Source organism: Meleagris gallopavo, chromosome 6 (assembly GCF_905368555.1).
Source record: "Meleagris gallopavo chromosome 6, MGAL_WU_HG_1.1, whole genome shotgun sequence".
Taxonomy (NCBI): Eukaryota; Metazoa; Chordata; class Aves; order Galliformes; family Phasianidae; genus Meleagris; species Meleagris gallopavo.
In genome coordinates, this window is record NC_139409.1 from 40,884,783 (window position 1) to 40,900,645 (window position 15,863).

At 41.7% G+C, this 15,863-nt stretch overlaps 2 protein-coding genes across 5 annotated transcripts in view; one reads left to right on the plus strand and one right to left on the minus strand.

Moving 5' to 3' along the window:
- The window catches only part of SH3BP5 (SH3 domain binding protein 5), a 43,031-nt gene extending 38,479 nt beyond the window's left edge, over positions 1-4,552 (plus strand). For both annotated transcript variants that reach the window (XM_085226442.1, XM_085226441.1), the window contains exons 7-9: positions 271-490; positions 2,264-2,524; positions 3,137-4,552. In XM_085226442.1, the coding sequence (XP_085082568.1) occupies positions 271-490; positions 2,264-2,524; positions 3,137-3,318 (663 nt within the window). In that variant the 3' untranslated portion in view covers positions 3,319-4,552. The remainder of the gene's footprint in view (positions 1-270; positions 491-2,263; positions 2,525-3,136) is intronic.
- A 1,023-nt stretch (positions 4,553-5,575) lies between these two features.
- CAPN7 (calpain 7) overlaps positions 5,576-15,863 on the minus strand; it is a 28,937-nt gene continuing 18,649 nt past the window's right edge. For 2 of the 3 annotated variants that reach the window (XM_010712919.4, XM_010712920.4), the window contains 6 exons: positions 15,529-15,604; positions 13,726-13,871; positions 13,197-13,259; positions 11,051-11,181; positions 9,637-9,729; positions 5,576-9,552 (listed from right to left, as the gene is read on the minus strand). In XM_010712919.4, coding sequence (XP_010711221.1) covers positions 9,408-9,552; positions 9,637-9,729; positions 11,051-11,181; positions 13,197-13,259; positions 13,726-13,871; positions 15,529-15,604 — 654 coding nt within the window. In that variant the 3' untranslated portion in view covers positions 5,576-9,407. The remainder of the gene's footprint in view (positions 9,553-9,636; positions 9,730-11,050; positions 11,182-13,196; positions 13,260-13,725; positions 13,872-15,528; positions 15,605-15,863) is intronic. The other variant, XR_014883974.1, reaches the window with a different exon arrangement.

Below are 15,863 nucleotides of genomic sequence, written 5' to 3' on the forward strand. Positions count from 1 at the left end.
TACCTCATACAATTTCTATTTGAGACAGTTCTGCTGCGCATGGTCTGTACTCAGTTACAATAGAAGAAGGAAATGGGGAGCTGGGTGCTCCTGAGCTCAGTACAGAGGCTGGTGCTGGAGGGTGTGGGGTGCGGTGTTCTGTGCCATCAGCCATGGCTTCAGTGGGGTGACGGCTCAGCAGGGCCTGCAGGGGGGCACGCAATGAACTGCATGCTGTGTGTCCATGATGTTTGTAGTGAAAGCACCTCTAACATCTGTCTTCCTTGTTAGCAACTGAAGAAAACAGTGGATGACCTGCAGGCAAAACTCTCCCTGGCGAAGGGAGAGTATAAGACTGCCTTGAAAAACCTGGAGATGATCTCAGATGAGATTCATGAGAGGAGACGGTCCACTGCCATGGGGCCCCGGGGGTGCGGTGTGGGTGCTGAAGGGAGCAACATCTCTGTGGAAGACCTGTCTACCAGCAAACCAGAGCTGGATGCTGTCTCGAGTGAGTGCAGAGCCTTCCTTTGCCTGACAGTATCCCGTGGGCTGTGGATGAGAGAGGAAATACTGAGATGAAGATAATCTGTATATTATGCAGCTTGAAGTTCAGTGGCTGTTGTGGGACTGGTTAGCTTGTTATGTTTCTGTTTATTGCAGGAGTTTTTATATCCATCAATGTATCCTCAAGGGGAGGGGATATGAGTTAAAATGCATCAGCTGTTCCCTCCTCTTCTTTGTGTAGTGCTGTATGGGGGGGGGAAAAATGTTGTAATGTGGGGATCTTGCACCGAGGCCCTTTTCAGTCTTTGGAGTTTGATAAAACACCATCAGCCAGGAGTGTTATGTCCCCAGCACATGTTGCTGCTGTGGTATGGAAGCTCAGATGGCAATAAATAAGCTTTAGTTAAAGCTATGCTTGCTGTAACTTCATGCTGTCAGTAATGCTTGCCAAGGACAGGAATCCTTTAATGGGAATCATCTCTTGCCCAGCCCTACTTGCTTTTACCCTCTACAGTTACCTGTTTAGGTTCCTATGTATTGACAAAACACAGCAGGTCAAAAGAAAGGCCACTTTGCAGTCTCAGATTTGACCTCAAAAAAAAAACCAGCAAAATCCAAACCACCACAAACTCTCTCTGAGCATGAAGCACCCTGGAGGGGGTTTTAAAAGTTAAGTAACAGTTATCAATTTTGAGCTTTTGAATGTTTTTCTAACTGAATGAATACAGACCCGTGATCTGAAAATGCAACAGAAGGAGGCTGACCATCTCTGAAATAACCGTGCTGACAGCTGCCTCCATTCGCACCCTTCATGTCCGAGTGGTGCAGTATAGCCCCTGGCTGCTGGACTGGCAGCAGAACCACTTTAAAGTCTTTCCTTTGAATCATTTTGTTAGTGCTGCTGCTTTGCCCCTGCTGCTCTTTCATGTTGATTCTGAGCCACTCTGACAGCAGGAGGAATGGTGAAGAAGCAGAACTGCAAATGACCTCAGACCTCTGTAAATGTTTTGCTGTTTAGGGGGCTTCTTCAGACTGTTGTGATGCTGGCACACAAGAAACCTTCTGAGCCCTGTGGGACTTGAGTACAGAAGGTATTTGGGACACGGTCCCATCTTGTAGACATGCTCATTTTTAGCCAGATCTACTCTCTATGTTTAGTACAAAATTGAGCTTCATTAATGAAAAGCTGTTGGCAACACTTAATCTGGTGTTGGGTTGCTGTGTTAGAATTCAGGCAGGAGCAACCATGAGCAGGGAGAGCAATGTGTGTGAGTGGAGCTTTTTAAAATGTCAGTGATCCATGCAGAGAGAAGTCTTGGGAGTTCTGTTGGATTGTAACTGCATTAATGGGGAGAGAATGCAGAGGCAGTCTGCCCCTAAAACTGTCTGCTGTCTAATTAATATCCTAAATATTCACAAGTCTGTGTGGGTGTTGGGATGCTGCTGGCCAAGACAGGTGCAGTGGAGCAGGCCCTGCCCTAAGCTATGTGCAGAAGACCCAAAGCAGACAAGGTCAGCAGAGAATGGTAAAAATCCATAAGGGCCAGGGTGTTGCTGGCAGGTGTGCTGCTTTCAGAGTTTTTCTCTGGAAACGGGGCTGATCCATGTGTGAAATGCTGGGTAAAGCTTTGCAGAGGGGGCAGATGATGAGAAACCACAGCCTGTGGGTTACCAGTGTGTATATGGACAAGAGGTGCAAAACTGAGCGACTACAGTTGCCCAGAAAGGTGACGATGGGGTAGGTTTGCTAATGAGAATGTATCTTTAAACACTGTAGTGGCTTCTGAAGTGTTTGAGGATGACAACGGCAGCAGCTTTGTGTCCGAGGAAGACTCAGAAACTCAGTCAGTGTCCAGCTTCAGCTCAGGGCCTACCAGCCCCAGCGAGGTGCCCACTCCATTTCCCCCTGCGACGCGCCCTGGCACCCTGGATCTGCCCAGCCCTGTGTCCCTCTCTGAGTTTGGAGCGATCTTCCCCATCCTTGGCCCACGAAGTGAATGCAGCGGGGCTTCGTCTCCTGAATGTGAAGCTGAAAGAGGTATGTGCAGCTGGATACACCCTGGGCCAATGCTGTTAAGTTTTATGAAAGGGAGCAGGAAAACCTTCTCGGCTCCCCTAGGTGTATCACAGGCTCGCTGAGCTGCTGCTGCTTCCTTGGGAAAGGCAGTCTGTGAAGTGCCCACAGCTACCTATGACATCTTACATGCTTTCACTGCTCTGCTGGCTGTGCAGCTTGCCTGGTTTGGTCTCAGTGCAGCAGTGGGGTTCGAGGTTCCTCAGCAATTGGTGGGATTCTGATATTACACTTAATTGAAGGAAAATTTTGAGTTTGTTTTTTAGTTGCTGTCTTGCTTTCCAGAAAAAAAATAATGTGCCAAAAGAAGCCTCTGCCAGCCCTTGCTGACAAATTCAGACAGGAGAATTACCACTGTTCTTGTGTACTGCAGCCTAAATCTGTAATGCTGTAAGATACTGATGCAGCACACAAGATGAGAACAGCTGGGAAGGCCAGCTTTGCTTTAGTTAAAGCGTCCTGCTCCTGCTCATGTATTTTGTGCTTTGGCAGAGGAAGTTTCAGAGGGATTCACTTGAACCATAAGCTACATAATGATATCTGGGTTTAACATCGAGTTTTATCTTTTCTTTGCAGGGGATAGGGCAGAAGGGGCTGAGAACAAGGCAAGTGACCGAGTGAACAAGAACAGGAGCAGCAACAGAAGCGGCTCCAGCGAGGGGCTGGCTTTGGATAACCGGATGAAGCAGCTCTCCCTTCAGTGCATGAAAATCAAAGAGGGAATATGTGCGGGCAGAAAGGCTGCCCAGATTGGCTGAGTCCTCCTTGTGCCCGTCGTGATTAATAGGAATATAAATATTTATACATGAACTTCTAAGTGTTTGAAGAACGTTGTGCCAATAATATATGCCAAATCTTACGCGTTTACTCTAAGAATTTAAAACTGCACTAAGAAGTCTAATTGATGTTGAGGGCTGAAATTTTTATTCAGTAAACCCTTTGTAGGTCAGACAAGTTATCAGCTGGTAAGCTGTGCTCCCATGTCACAGACTTTGTAAATCGTTTTGTAGCAGCCTGGCTGAAGCAATAACCAGTAATGTTCCTGTGCAAATTCATGGCAGTGGGGGGTCTGAAATTCAAGCCAGACATTTGCAGAGTGCAGTTTGGCTTTGGTTTTGTAGAATGAAATGCTCTTTAGATACATTGGATCTCTTGAGTATAAGTGGCATATTCTTTAAACATCTGTATTTGTCTGTATTATGCTGAAACTGTAGAAATATTTTGTATACAGGAAAGCTGCATGTGGGGGGCTAAAAGCCTTCACTCTTCCCTTGGTGCTCACAGAAAGAATGAAGATGAGTTGTGCCTCTAAGAACCGGCCTGAGACAGACAGGAGTGGGATGGTACCGTTCAGCAGCCACGGGCCCTTTTTTGCCCCCTTCCTGAGTCTGGCTGGAACTCTAAGGGTGATTCCAGTGACCAAAAAGAGTTGATTGGCCCTTGCCCTCCCCTGAGAAGTGAAGTATTATTTTCAGCACTTTAAAGTGTTATTGCTCAAAAATGGGAGTGAGTGATGTTTTCAGGACAGTTACAATTAGGGGATCGCCCTTAAAATATGCATGAATAAAAGGAACTGCCAGTGTAGATTGACAATGTGTTCTTAAATTTCTCCGTAGGTTGTACTGTGTGGGATTTTATAACTGTAAAAGGGATTGAGGTTTAGGATGCCCTAGAGAAGTGTTCGATAGAACTAGAAAGGGCACGGGCATGTTTGCTGGCCGCTGTTAGGCAGTAGTAGTGTCTGGTCATTATAAGTGGTAGTAAAAATCCTAGGACTCTTCAGTTTTGGTGGCTAAGCATTTCTGAAAGCACCATTTTATCTAAAATGTCAGTTTATATTGTTAATTTCATGGGAATTTTAGTATTGCCCAAAGTATTTTCTATTATATGTTTTTGCAGTCCTGTTGTATTTCGTCCTTGCCACAGCTTGTGTATCTATTCTCAAAGTTAATGTAAAATTCTTCACACTACAGTAAACCTTTTTGTTTTCCACATTCTGAGTCTGTTTGAGCTCAGCGTGTCTCAAGTACTGAGAACCAGAGGCAATGTGAGGCTTTAAATAACCACTTTCAGCTGAAGACCACAGCCTGGAATCTCTCAGCTTGGTACTTAGAAACCTTTGCAGCACGTACAACTGCAGTCTCCTGCCAGCTTTCTGATTCCTCATGCCTGTGATTAACTTCTTACTCTGCACTACGTGAGAATGGAGATGTAGTTAAATCTTCTGAAGGCTCTTGGTATGCAAAGGAAGGAGGAAGGTACTCAACGTTGTACAACAAACACCTCTGTACTTAATGCTGCTGAAATTTGCTTTAAGGTCACATGCAACTGGAGGTCAAGAAAACTGTTTCCATAAAAATCACTTTCAACACAGTGCAGCTGTTCACCTCTACTGGTGTTGAATATGTGCATTTATGTGATCTGAAGGCCGAGCTTTTCTATTTGCAGGATTTTCCCACCCAATGCATGCTTCCAGCTTCTGCTGCAGCCATTACTAAGGGAAAAGCTGGCACTGTCAGTATTAAATATGAAAAGCAGTGCCACAGTGTCACGTTATATTAAGTGTTTTACTTATCCTTTTGTCATTGAGCCACTGTCTGTTGCGTTAGGAAAAGCAACAGAGGAGCTTCAGGCTTTCTGTTAATCAGTACCTATTGCTCTTTTCTGGTTTTTGTTGCTTTTTAAACATTTTGCTATCAGCTTTGCTCTCATAGTGCTGGTTCTGACCAGAGACTTGTGCAGCTGTGTATGGATAATGTTACGTTCAGCAGGATCAGAGAAAGTTGCGTGTGCTGCCTTGTGCATGCTGGGATTGTTGGATTCAGCTCCCAACAGCTTGAAGCCATTGCTCTGGAGGCGTGGGAGGGTGCAGAACCAGCGTGCCCATACAGCCACAGCGCGGCTCCAGGGTCAGTGCGAGGATCTCACTGCAGCATTCTTCCTTTGGCGACGCCGATGCTTGGCAGGTAAACCACACTTCAGATGTACAAGCAAACAGGCACAAACATGTGTCTATTAAATTAATGGAAAACTCATTTTATTTTAAACTCTGTAAAAGCTGTAATTATAAATATGACAGACTTAAATGAACAGACATCACTGGGGAGTACAGGCAAATCAATGAGCTTCTTCCAGTTACTTTTCTGTTGGAATCTTTACAGCTTTACAGTATCCTGATATGTAATGTGATAGTAGCTGCCTTCATGGGTATAAAAAATAAGCCTCTGGTGTATCAAAGTATTTGTGAGCAGTAAGAATGTATAAAGCAAGTTAATGTAGGAATTCTTCTACTCTTTGGCATTATCACACAATTTAATATGTTCTTGTTTGACTAAGTGATGAAAACTTCTATGGTTCTGTACATAGATTTAATTCTAAGCAGCTGGTTGTTCCAACACTTCATAGTTTGCATGGTCAACTGTGTAATTACTGTACAAAACAGTTCAGTGAAACTTGCATGAGGAAAGTAGGACTGAAACTCAGACTCGTGAGGCAGATGCAATAGGAAGTGTTGTTACCATTCATCCATGTACTGAATTGCAGAAAGCCTTGGAAAATTGATGGGATGAGTCCTTCAGAATCAGACCCATGCATTCCCAACACAACAATCAGAGATGCCTGTGCTGGAAGGGGGGTGACTCACCCTGAGATATCAACAGCAGCACATAGGGTCTTGTATGGAGCTCTAAGGTAAGATTTAAAACAAAAACCCCAAACCAAAATACTGAAAAGCCTTCTCAGTGTATAAGCGTGGAGAATGTTAAAACTTCTGAAGAAGGTTCTCCAGTTGTCCCTTAGCACCAGTGACAGAGAACTTAAAATCATCTATTTGCTGTAATCTTTCCTCAGTGAATCAAAGAAAGTGCAAATCCTCTTAGAGCTCCTCACAACAACCAGCTTTCATTGGTATTTGGCTGCCTTGTTTTGCAGCTTGGTCAGTTTTCAGTTGTCACGTATTGTGCACTCATAGAGTGAAGTATGCTTATTGGTGAATTTTGTATTTTCATGTTTAAAAAGCAGAGAAGAGTTGAGGGTTATACATATCAAGCTGAAAGTGATGTGGGCAATGTACCTTGCCCCCTACCCACAACATAAGCTGTGGCTGTGCAGCTCTTTCAGTTCCCCCCTCCCTACAGTCCATGCTCCTTTCTGGAAGTCTTAACTGGACAACCTTTCCAATCTTAACTCAGTATCTAATATTCTGTCATTAGAGATAAAAAAAAAAATAAAAATATGCTGTGGTGTAATCATAGCAACAAGGTTAGGGAAAGAATAGAATAACCTATGTCTTCAGCTGAGGCTGTGCTGTAATTGAAGGAGCAGTTCATTCTCCACTCATTTTTCCAGATTTGGGAAAAAAAAATAATAGAACTATGTATGACAGATCAAAGGAAAACAGAAGTACTTATGTGAGCAATTTCTGTAAGAAAAAAAGAGACAAGAAAATACCATAAGAGGAATTTGTTACAAGCAGAAATGGCAGACACTGTAGAGTGTTACAAGAATATTTTCTATTTCCTTTGAAACACTGCACTTGAGCATTTTGTAAACAGTGATATTCCACTAACCATGTTGGTGCAGTGTTTGAATAAGACTTGCATTAAAAGGACAGCAATACCAAACTTCAATCCTGTCCCCTTAGAGGCATAAGCCCCATCCACTGATTGTATTGTGTGTAAGAAGCATTGCTGTCTGGTAGATACAGCTTTTCTCGCTGAGCCTTATATGCTTGTTTCTTCCAACATAAGCTTTGCTCCAAGCATGTGCTTGGAGGAGGAAGAAATAAATAGAAAAAAACCCTTTCTATAGAACAGAACCCTAGTACAGAAAAGAACTGGCTTTTACTGTGGTCTATCAGCTTGATCTCAACAGGTGGGGAGAGGCAACAGCTTAGTGCTGAAGGTTGGCAGTTCTGGCCTCTGCCTTTTGTAATTTTGAAAGTTTAGATGTCACAGGTGATAAAATACTGCAGGACCACAGCTTTGGTTTAACCTGAGCTAAACAAATAGCACATGTTTACAGGGAACACGTAAGCAAACAAAGTTTAAATTTTGTAGGGAGGAACAGCCCTTGGCACAACCGACTGCACCCGGAAGTCCAGGATAACTACAAAGAACCTAATGGGTTTTTGCTCAGCTTATGCCCATGCTGTTCCCTGTGTTGATATGCTGCAAAAGAAGGTAAGTCACTAGTGACAAGCTCAGCACAAGGCCCAGATGGTCTCTGAGAAACTGCAGTCCAAGAAGGCATGTGAACTCACTGTCCTTTGAAAGCCAGACGTTTGTTAAGCAGCTGTGTCACGATAGAGATGAAGAAAGAAGGAGCTCAGACTTTCTGGGGAGGGCAAAGAGACTTCTGAGGGAGTAATTTTACCCCCAGGTATTTCTAGTTCTCCTGTAGCACATGCTCAGTTTCCTAACAAACAAGTGGCACTTATGTTCTGAAAATACCACCTTGTTGCTTGAAAACTTGCCAAAGTGGAAGAGCTAAGAGCTTCCTGTGGTAGCTTTAAAAGCACCCTTTTCCACAACTGTCACATGCAGTTCTGTCTGTTGTTCAAGGAAAAAAACTCACATAATTAAGATCATTTAGTATTTGAATTAAGAAGGAAAATACAGTTACCTTTAATCCTCTTTGGATATTGTATGTGTGTATATCTGATAGGCTAAATTTTTTTTTCCTGGAGTAATCCTAATTCCAATGCTTTCTTAAGAATTTTAACCCTGTTTCTGCTGCCACTGGCCAACTGTACGCTGTTTTAAATCAGTTTCAATTTAGAAGCAAAAGGTGCCTTCCAGAAGAGAGATCTTCTATAATAGGAGCAGTAAATCCCCACCTAGCAGATGTAGTTCAGGAAGGGAGGAGGATTAAATGATCCTTCTCCTATGAGCCCCATACTTGTAAAAGTAACAAGGATAAAACATCTCCTTGCTAGAGTGCTGATGGTGGGTAGTTCACTCTCCAGCAGCACCAGCAAATGAGGCTACTTTGGTAGGTGCAGAGAATCTCACAGCTCACCTCTGGATGAAAATCTTTCCCCCTGCCATGTGAAGGGCGTGCTCTGCTCACTGCTGTTGGTTACCTTCCCCCTCTCAATGCTGATTCCCAGCAGGCAGGGTCTGGCAGCTTGTAGTAAGAAAGCCATATCTACCTTGTGCTGTGATGTGCACTAAAGTAATACAAAATAACAGGTAATAAGGGTGAATCTTTTGCTAATCTTTTGCATTTTTAGAAGTAGCTAAAGCTGGGGTCTTCCTTATCTTTTACTCCTATGTACATACTTGAGATAAGCTGAACGTGATAGTGGCAGTCTGGAATATGTGCTCAGCAGTAGTGAACTCAAATGTGAGAAGTGCTTCAATGCTGTAAACATTCAAGGCAGCAATATAAATGGTATTTACTACATATTTGGGCCTGAGAATGAATAAGCAGAATACACAAGAATATTTTTCTTACATTTTTACATTTCAGAATAAAATCTTCAACCCATAGACTTTGTACTTTAGGAGAAGAGAATTTCAGTGTTAGTTTTTCTCTGAACTCACTAGATTTTGATTTGAATTGTAGAAAAACTGCAACAAATTACATTATGTTCTTCCAGTTTGTCTGGATGTAACACTTCAGCTTGTTCACAAGCCTGCTGAACAGTGCTTACACCAATACTATAGCAGCAAAAACCACATCTAATTTTTTGTCACAATCAATTGCCAAATTGGTAATTGTGTTCTTGGCTATAACTTAGGATGCAATTTTATTTTATGCATATCTGCAATAAGTTATTCACCTTTCTGAGACTGTAGGGCAATTCAAAAATAGTCCTTAAGCAGCTATGTCTGGGTCTGTCTCCTCACTGAAGCTGCGATACCCTCAGTGGAGAAGTGCTATTAAAATCTAAGAAAAAAGGACCCTCTTGTTGAGGCAGGAATGTGGTGGGGATAATGTTGTAGACTCCAGCAAGGATGTTCTCCACTTCCAGGTAGCAAAATCCACACCTATGATAAAAGAAGTGATTTCTTACAACCAAGGTCTGAAACGTTTCAAGCAGTAAAGATTTCATTGAATCAACTATTTATTACCTGTAGTCCCCGCTGCTCTTCTTCTGAAAGCCATAGGAACCAGGATCTCCTACTGTTGACACAGTGACAATTTCAAACCCAACACTGTACTGCCTGCAAGCCAAGTGACAGACCATTACTGCAATTATTTGGGGAATCAGAGCTAGCAGAAAGAGAGTAAGTTTTTGAAGACTGTATAGCTGGAATACATTTAAGTTTTGTCACATTGGTGACAGAAACGTGAGTGAAGCTTACCATGACATGAGTGTACAACTTGGAGGAAGGCATTTTAGTTTCAGAACTCTATCTGGAAAAATCTCTGCTAGCTTTTTGCCTCTACGCCAAAGCAGAGCCCAAGTGGTTAGACTTGCAGTGACGTGCATACAGGTTTTGGGCTGCGATCTGATCACCATCACAGGAACGTGAACGTTGGTGATCTCAGCACAATTCTCATGTTTCACTGCAACCTGGGACAATTTGTCTACTACCTCTTTGTAAATGTGACAGGCACTGCTGGCTCTGTCAGTCAAACTACTCAAGCATGATCTACAAATGCAGCAAATGCAAGCAGAAAAAGAAATGCTTAATTAGTGGAGTGGGAGAGCTACACCTACAAGGAAACTCGCTCACGTGCATTTCATGAGAGAGTTTCCTCAAAGAGAAGGTGGAGAGAAACATGCTACCAATTTATGGTGACACTGTGCAGCTTTGTGAAAAAACTGATCATGTGATGACTGCATGGCAGGAGCTGCTGCTATTTAGAAGTGCTGTATACTGATATCTTGAGGCAGATAAATTTTGCTGAAGGAATCTGACCTACATGACTTTAGTATAGGACTACAAGAAGTGAGAAAGTGCTTCCCCTTACCCTTTATTAGATATCATGAGGCATACTGACAAGTACTGCAAAGGGTTTGAGAGGATCATACCACTTGAACCACATTTTAAGTTAGACCTATTTTATATTCTACTTTCTTGAATATCCCCTCCAAAACCTGGCCCTCCTGAGCCCTCTCCAGAGCTGAGATGCAGGAATTGAATAAAGGTCCACTCTACAACAGCAACACTTGAGAGCCTGTAAGTATTATTTGCAACTCTGGGAAGAAGCTTTCACTATGAAAGACTCTTCATAGGGCACAGACATCCAATTCTTCCTCCTGATCTGCCAGTCACAGAGTAGATGCATTGACAGAGCTGAAACTCTGCACAGGCTGTTATTTAAGAACCTGTGTTTAGCATTTAGCGTTGATGGCAAGGTTAGAAACAAACAGTGCTATACTTGCTTAATAAAAAGCTTAATAAAAAGCTTAATATAGCTGCTTCCCCTATATTATCTCTGGCTTTTCCAGGATCTTCTCATCCACTCCTTGGAGGACTCTGATAACTTATCCTTAGTGCATGATACTCTCACTGTGTAGAGAAGCATGTGACAAACCTTGGTCCACGCAGCTCAATTAGTAATGGTCCACTCTTGTCCAGCTGGAATTGATAGATAGGGTTATTTTTGTAGCTGTCTCTGAAGTTTCCACATCCTCCAGCACTGTGACCTTTCCACTGTCCATTAACCTAAAAAGTCAAAAATACAGAAAATGTTTTGTATCCTGAGAATTTGTGTATAGATAAGTGATACAAGACATGAAGTGCCTCTCACTCCATTTGTCCCTGACTATAGTAATCTTGGAATCTTTAAAGAGTAAGTGAAAACCAGAATTTGATCAGATTCAGAAAGTTTAACTTCCTGACTCAAAGCCTTAGATCTCTTATAAAGGTAATAAGATTCAGCTCATAAAGACCAGGTGTTGTAGCCTTTGCTTGGAAAATCTCTCCATCCAGCACTGCCCATTCACCACCATGCACTCTGATAAGCAGCGCTACTGAGACAAAGATATCTATAAGGACAGACTCCAAAAGGACAAAGAAATACAAGAGACAGAATGTAGCTCAGATTTTAAGAAACAGGCCATCTGTTTGCAAGTTCCTCCTGCTAGTCATTAAATGAAAGTTCTAAGACATGCCAAGCATTCGCACAGTTATAGCTGAGCTGCAGTCCCTGTATGTTACTTCCCTCCCCTCTCTGTCAAACCATCAGGGATCAACAATTTTTCCTGTGATTTAGTTTCTCTACTCAGTGTCCAAAACCCTCAAAGGTGACAAGTCAGGAAAGCAAGGGGGATTTCTTCCCACATCACACAACCTGAGGCTGCTGTAAATTTCCAGGCCTTTTCTACTTCAATTGTGGAATCCCACCACAGCTGGGCTAGCACAGCAGATGACCATCCAACTTTGGTACAAGCCATCTCAATAGTGCTTTCTTTGACTGGTAAATTGTGAAACAGGCCAATTGGTAAATTGTGAATTAGTTATCTGCTTGTCTTTAAATACAATGACTGCAATACAGTTACCAAATAAGCATTAAACAGCCTTCTGTATTTAATCATTCAGACAGAGCCAGTCGTAGCCAGATAAAACGTGCCTTTCATGTGAATAGCAGACAGATATTATCTTCAGATAGTTAACAGGAGACTTCCATGTACTTAATTCTCTTTTGAAACTATCACAGCATAAAACAGATGACATGTCTTAAGCAGGCATATCGTCTTTGGTGCATTTTTCTCTTCTTAAATCATTTTTTCAAACTAAGCTCAGTTTTTTTAGAGCTACAAGTGACAGTGGTTTCTTAAACAACTGACAATATGGTCACATTGCTCCCAGGAATCTCTCTAGCTACCTACTGTGCTCCTGAACTGGTGAGATTCAAGGACAATAATAACAGCAGCATGTGGCTGCCAGACCACGTAGACTTCTCACTTATTCTAGCCAAGTATTTGCTCTTGCCACTACTGCTGCTCCCCTCTCAGGGAGCATTTCTGTATGAAATACACCATCTGTATGCTGTCTCATTCCTATTTGACAATTTAAGTGCTTATCCTAGTTATTACAGACCTTTGAGATAACTTAGCAAAATTTAAGGCCTGTAAGACAAATGGACTTAATAGGATGGTCCCAGTCTCAGTAGTGGTGCCTCTGCTTTGCCTCTGCTGCTTATGCCCCATCGTGCCACGAATTTTGGAAGAAAATTGCTCACTTTCTTTTGATAAAGTGCACAACACTCTGTACGCTCATTACATATTAGGGCATGGGTTGTCACTCCAAAGGTCATTCTGTTCTACAAAGGATTGATTTTGTATCTGCACCAGTACAGCTCTAACACTCTCTGTGATGAAGATAAAGCTTATATACTGGATAAGAGTCTCTTGCTGATAAAATTTAAGCCACTATCCTTATTATATAAAGAGTCAGCCAGCTACCAAAGGCTTTTTTGTTGTAATGAACAACACTTAAAGCAGCTAATTGTTTGGCAAGTTAGATGCAACTTAAGTACTTGGTTGGTCTTGCACTAGGTATGCTTAGATTAAGCTCTAGGTGACCTCCTTAATTAAGAAGTTTGTTTTTGAGAAGACAGTCTAAGCTGGCATTTCTGGACATTAGTGGAAAATTATATTTAGGAACCCTGTACATCTCAAACATGGAAAACCTAAACTAGAATCGTTACTTAGTAACTCAAAAAAAAAATTCCTTACCCGTTTGGAAGTGGTGTAAGGTGTAGGAATCTTGGAAAAGGTAAACTTGCACAAGGAATACACCTGTGTGGAAAAGCAGGAGGTGGTCACCCATCTGGCATTTCTCATGACATTAAAAAAAAAAAAACCAAAACAGAACTGCCTACAAATATTTTTTAGATACTTGCTCTATTTACATGCTTTAAAAACAACCACAAAGGAAATGCAGCTTTAGTACTTGGGCTCCAGTGACCTCTTTCTGTCTTACCTATCTCTTATCAGAAGGCATTTCAGAGGAAAAGGAAAGGTAGTGGCTGATGGCAAAAGGAGTTCCCCACCACCAGCGTATTGTATTGACACCCTATATTGTCTCAGCTACAATGGAGAACATTATCAAACACATCATCCAGTGATTCCACTCCATTGTTCATAGCCTCCCTCCTCAAAGTAAAAACATGGACCCAGAAGTGTACTCACTCATCACATTTACAAATAGAGGACACTTTACAGTATAATTATTCACATTTATTATGAAACCAGCAGTACGTACCCTGATGGTGTAATGGATAGTGTTTTGTTTCTCATACTGAGACACCACTAACGTAAACGTATGGGTCCCTGGAGAGGTCAGCTTTATCTTGGTCAGATAATGAGGACTGTTGATCCGAATGCCATCAATATATGGAAGAGGATCAGCTGAAAAAGAAAAGAATGAACGCTTCTCCCAGTCAAAGAAACCCCTCAGCCATTTATAATCAATGAATTCTGCCCAGAAAGTCAGACTTGCTACTGTGTTTAGACTATAAGCAGACTTAAGTGCTTTCAGAAGAAAGGAGCCTCAAGATTTGCTCACAGAAAGCAAGGACAGATAAGAGCAACTATCATTTTCTGAAGATGTACATCACACATGACAGGACAAATTCTGCACCTGAAAGTACAGCTTAAATGACTTGAGAGAACTACTTGTCCAGCTCTCACCAACGTCTCTGTTCAAAGGAGTTCTACTGTGATTATGTTGAAATGTAAAGAAAAAGATAAGGAATGTTTGAGCACTCTACAAAAACCTATGAGAAGTCTGCTAGAGAAGCTCCCTTCTCTGTTGACAGGGCAGCTGCAGTTGGTAGACAGGACTCTGCAATATGTTCATGCCTTTGAGAAACAAAACCACATCTCCATTCTCCTAGGATCACCTTACAATACAAACGCAGTATTTATTATAAGCATCCCAAGCATTTTTCTTTCACAATTACACAATGCAATTTGTTATCTGGGCTCTAATTTGTTATTTCCAGAATTCTTTTAGTTTTAGTGAAGCAGAGACAAGTCTAGCCAATTACTTCAATAGATCCAGGATCAGGTCCTTTGTTTTCTTCCACAAAGCAACATGGCAAAAGGGGAAGGATTAAAATAAAACAAGAAGCTTAGGAATGGGAAATCACTGTCTTAGTGCCAAAGATTAACCTGTTTTGTTCTGATCTCATTTTAACAGATGGTAAAAATAATACTGCAGCTTGACAAATCTATTTCCATGGAAAAAGGTTTCAAATGAGTTTGAGCTCGTGAGATTAAAAGTTTATGAAAGAGTTTGGTTATCAAGAAAAAACAGACAAATCATCCAGCTCTCCTTAATGGTCCTGCTGGAAAACTGTCTTTTTCAAGCACAGCAGAACAGTTCCCTCCAGTGTACAGAAGTGCATTGGTAGCTGACCTGAATGTTTTCAGTATAACACACAAAATAAGCACTGCTACAACTACCAGCATCACAAGCATGTTTAGGGCAGTAAAGACAAACAAATTCTTTAACAAGATCAGCTCATGCAAAACCTGATGTTTTGGGAAGGTCTCGGTGGATGTTTTCTACAGAAAGATGGCTTGGATTGTAGGCAAACTTTTTGGCATAGTACACTGAACAAGACCAGAGATGAACTCCACAACCACTATCAGCTATTCCAGTAGAAAAACAAGCAAACCCAAATGAGGAAAAAAAAAGCACAAGTTCCACTTTGTTCAGAAGAACTTTAAAAGCTCCTATTACCTGTCACATGAGCATTACCTTTACTTCCTGTATCTCAGATCTACTATCTTGGAATAAAACATACATAGCCTTTATGTAGCTGCAATAAAGCTCCAAAAAATCAAGTAGGGTTAAGATCTTAAGCACATACAGCTTGGTTTATTCCTTCCATGCAGTCTGTTAAAGTGGTCAAAGAGCTGAATAACTGCATCAGAAGACTGACCTCATAGAATGAGCTTTGCAGCATGAAAACACACTGCGCCTTTCTTTCCCAGAGAACTCTGCAAGTGTTCATTTATTGTTAAGCATCACCTTTTTTGACAGTTATGGTATACTAACCTGGATAGTAAACTTTTTTGCCATCAGTCTTGTATACAACCATAGTAATAAATTCCCTATTATGTGCAAAGTCATCCTATAAAAAAACACAAATGGAGTTATAAGCTTCTGTGGAATATAACTGACATTAAATCTAAATCAAACACAGTCTCCCATCCCTTTGATCACCACACGCTATGGCCCGATAGTTGTGTTCATCTTTTTAAGATGTCTGAATTAAACCAACTACCACTAATTTAACTGACAAAAGTTCAGGCCCCTGGGAGTCAGAATTCCTTTGGTACTCTAGTGGTGGAACGTAATCACCTCACTCCATTTCTACACTAAGTCTATCT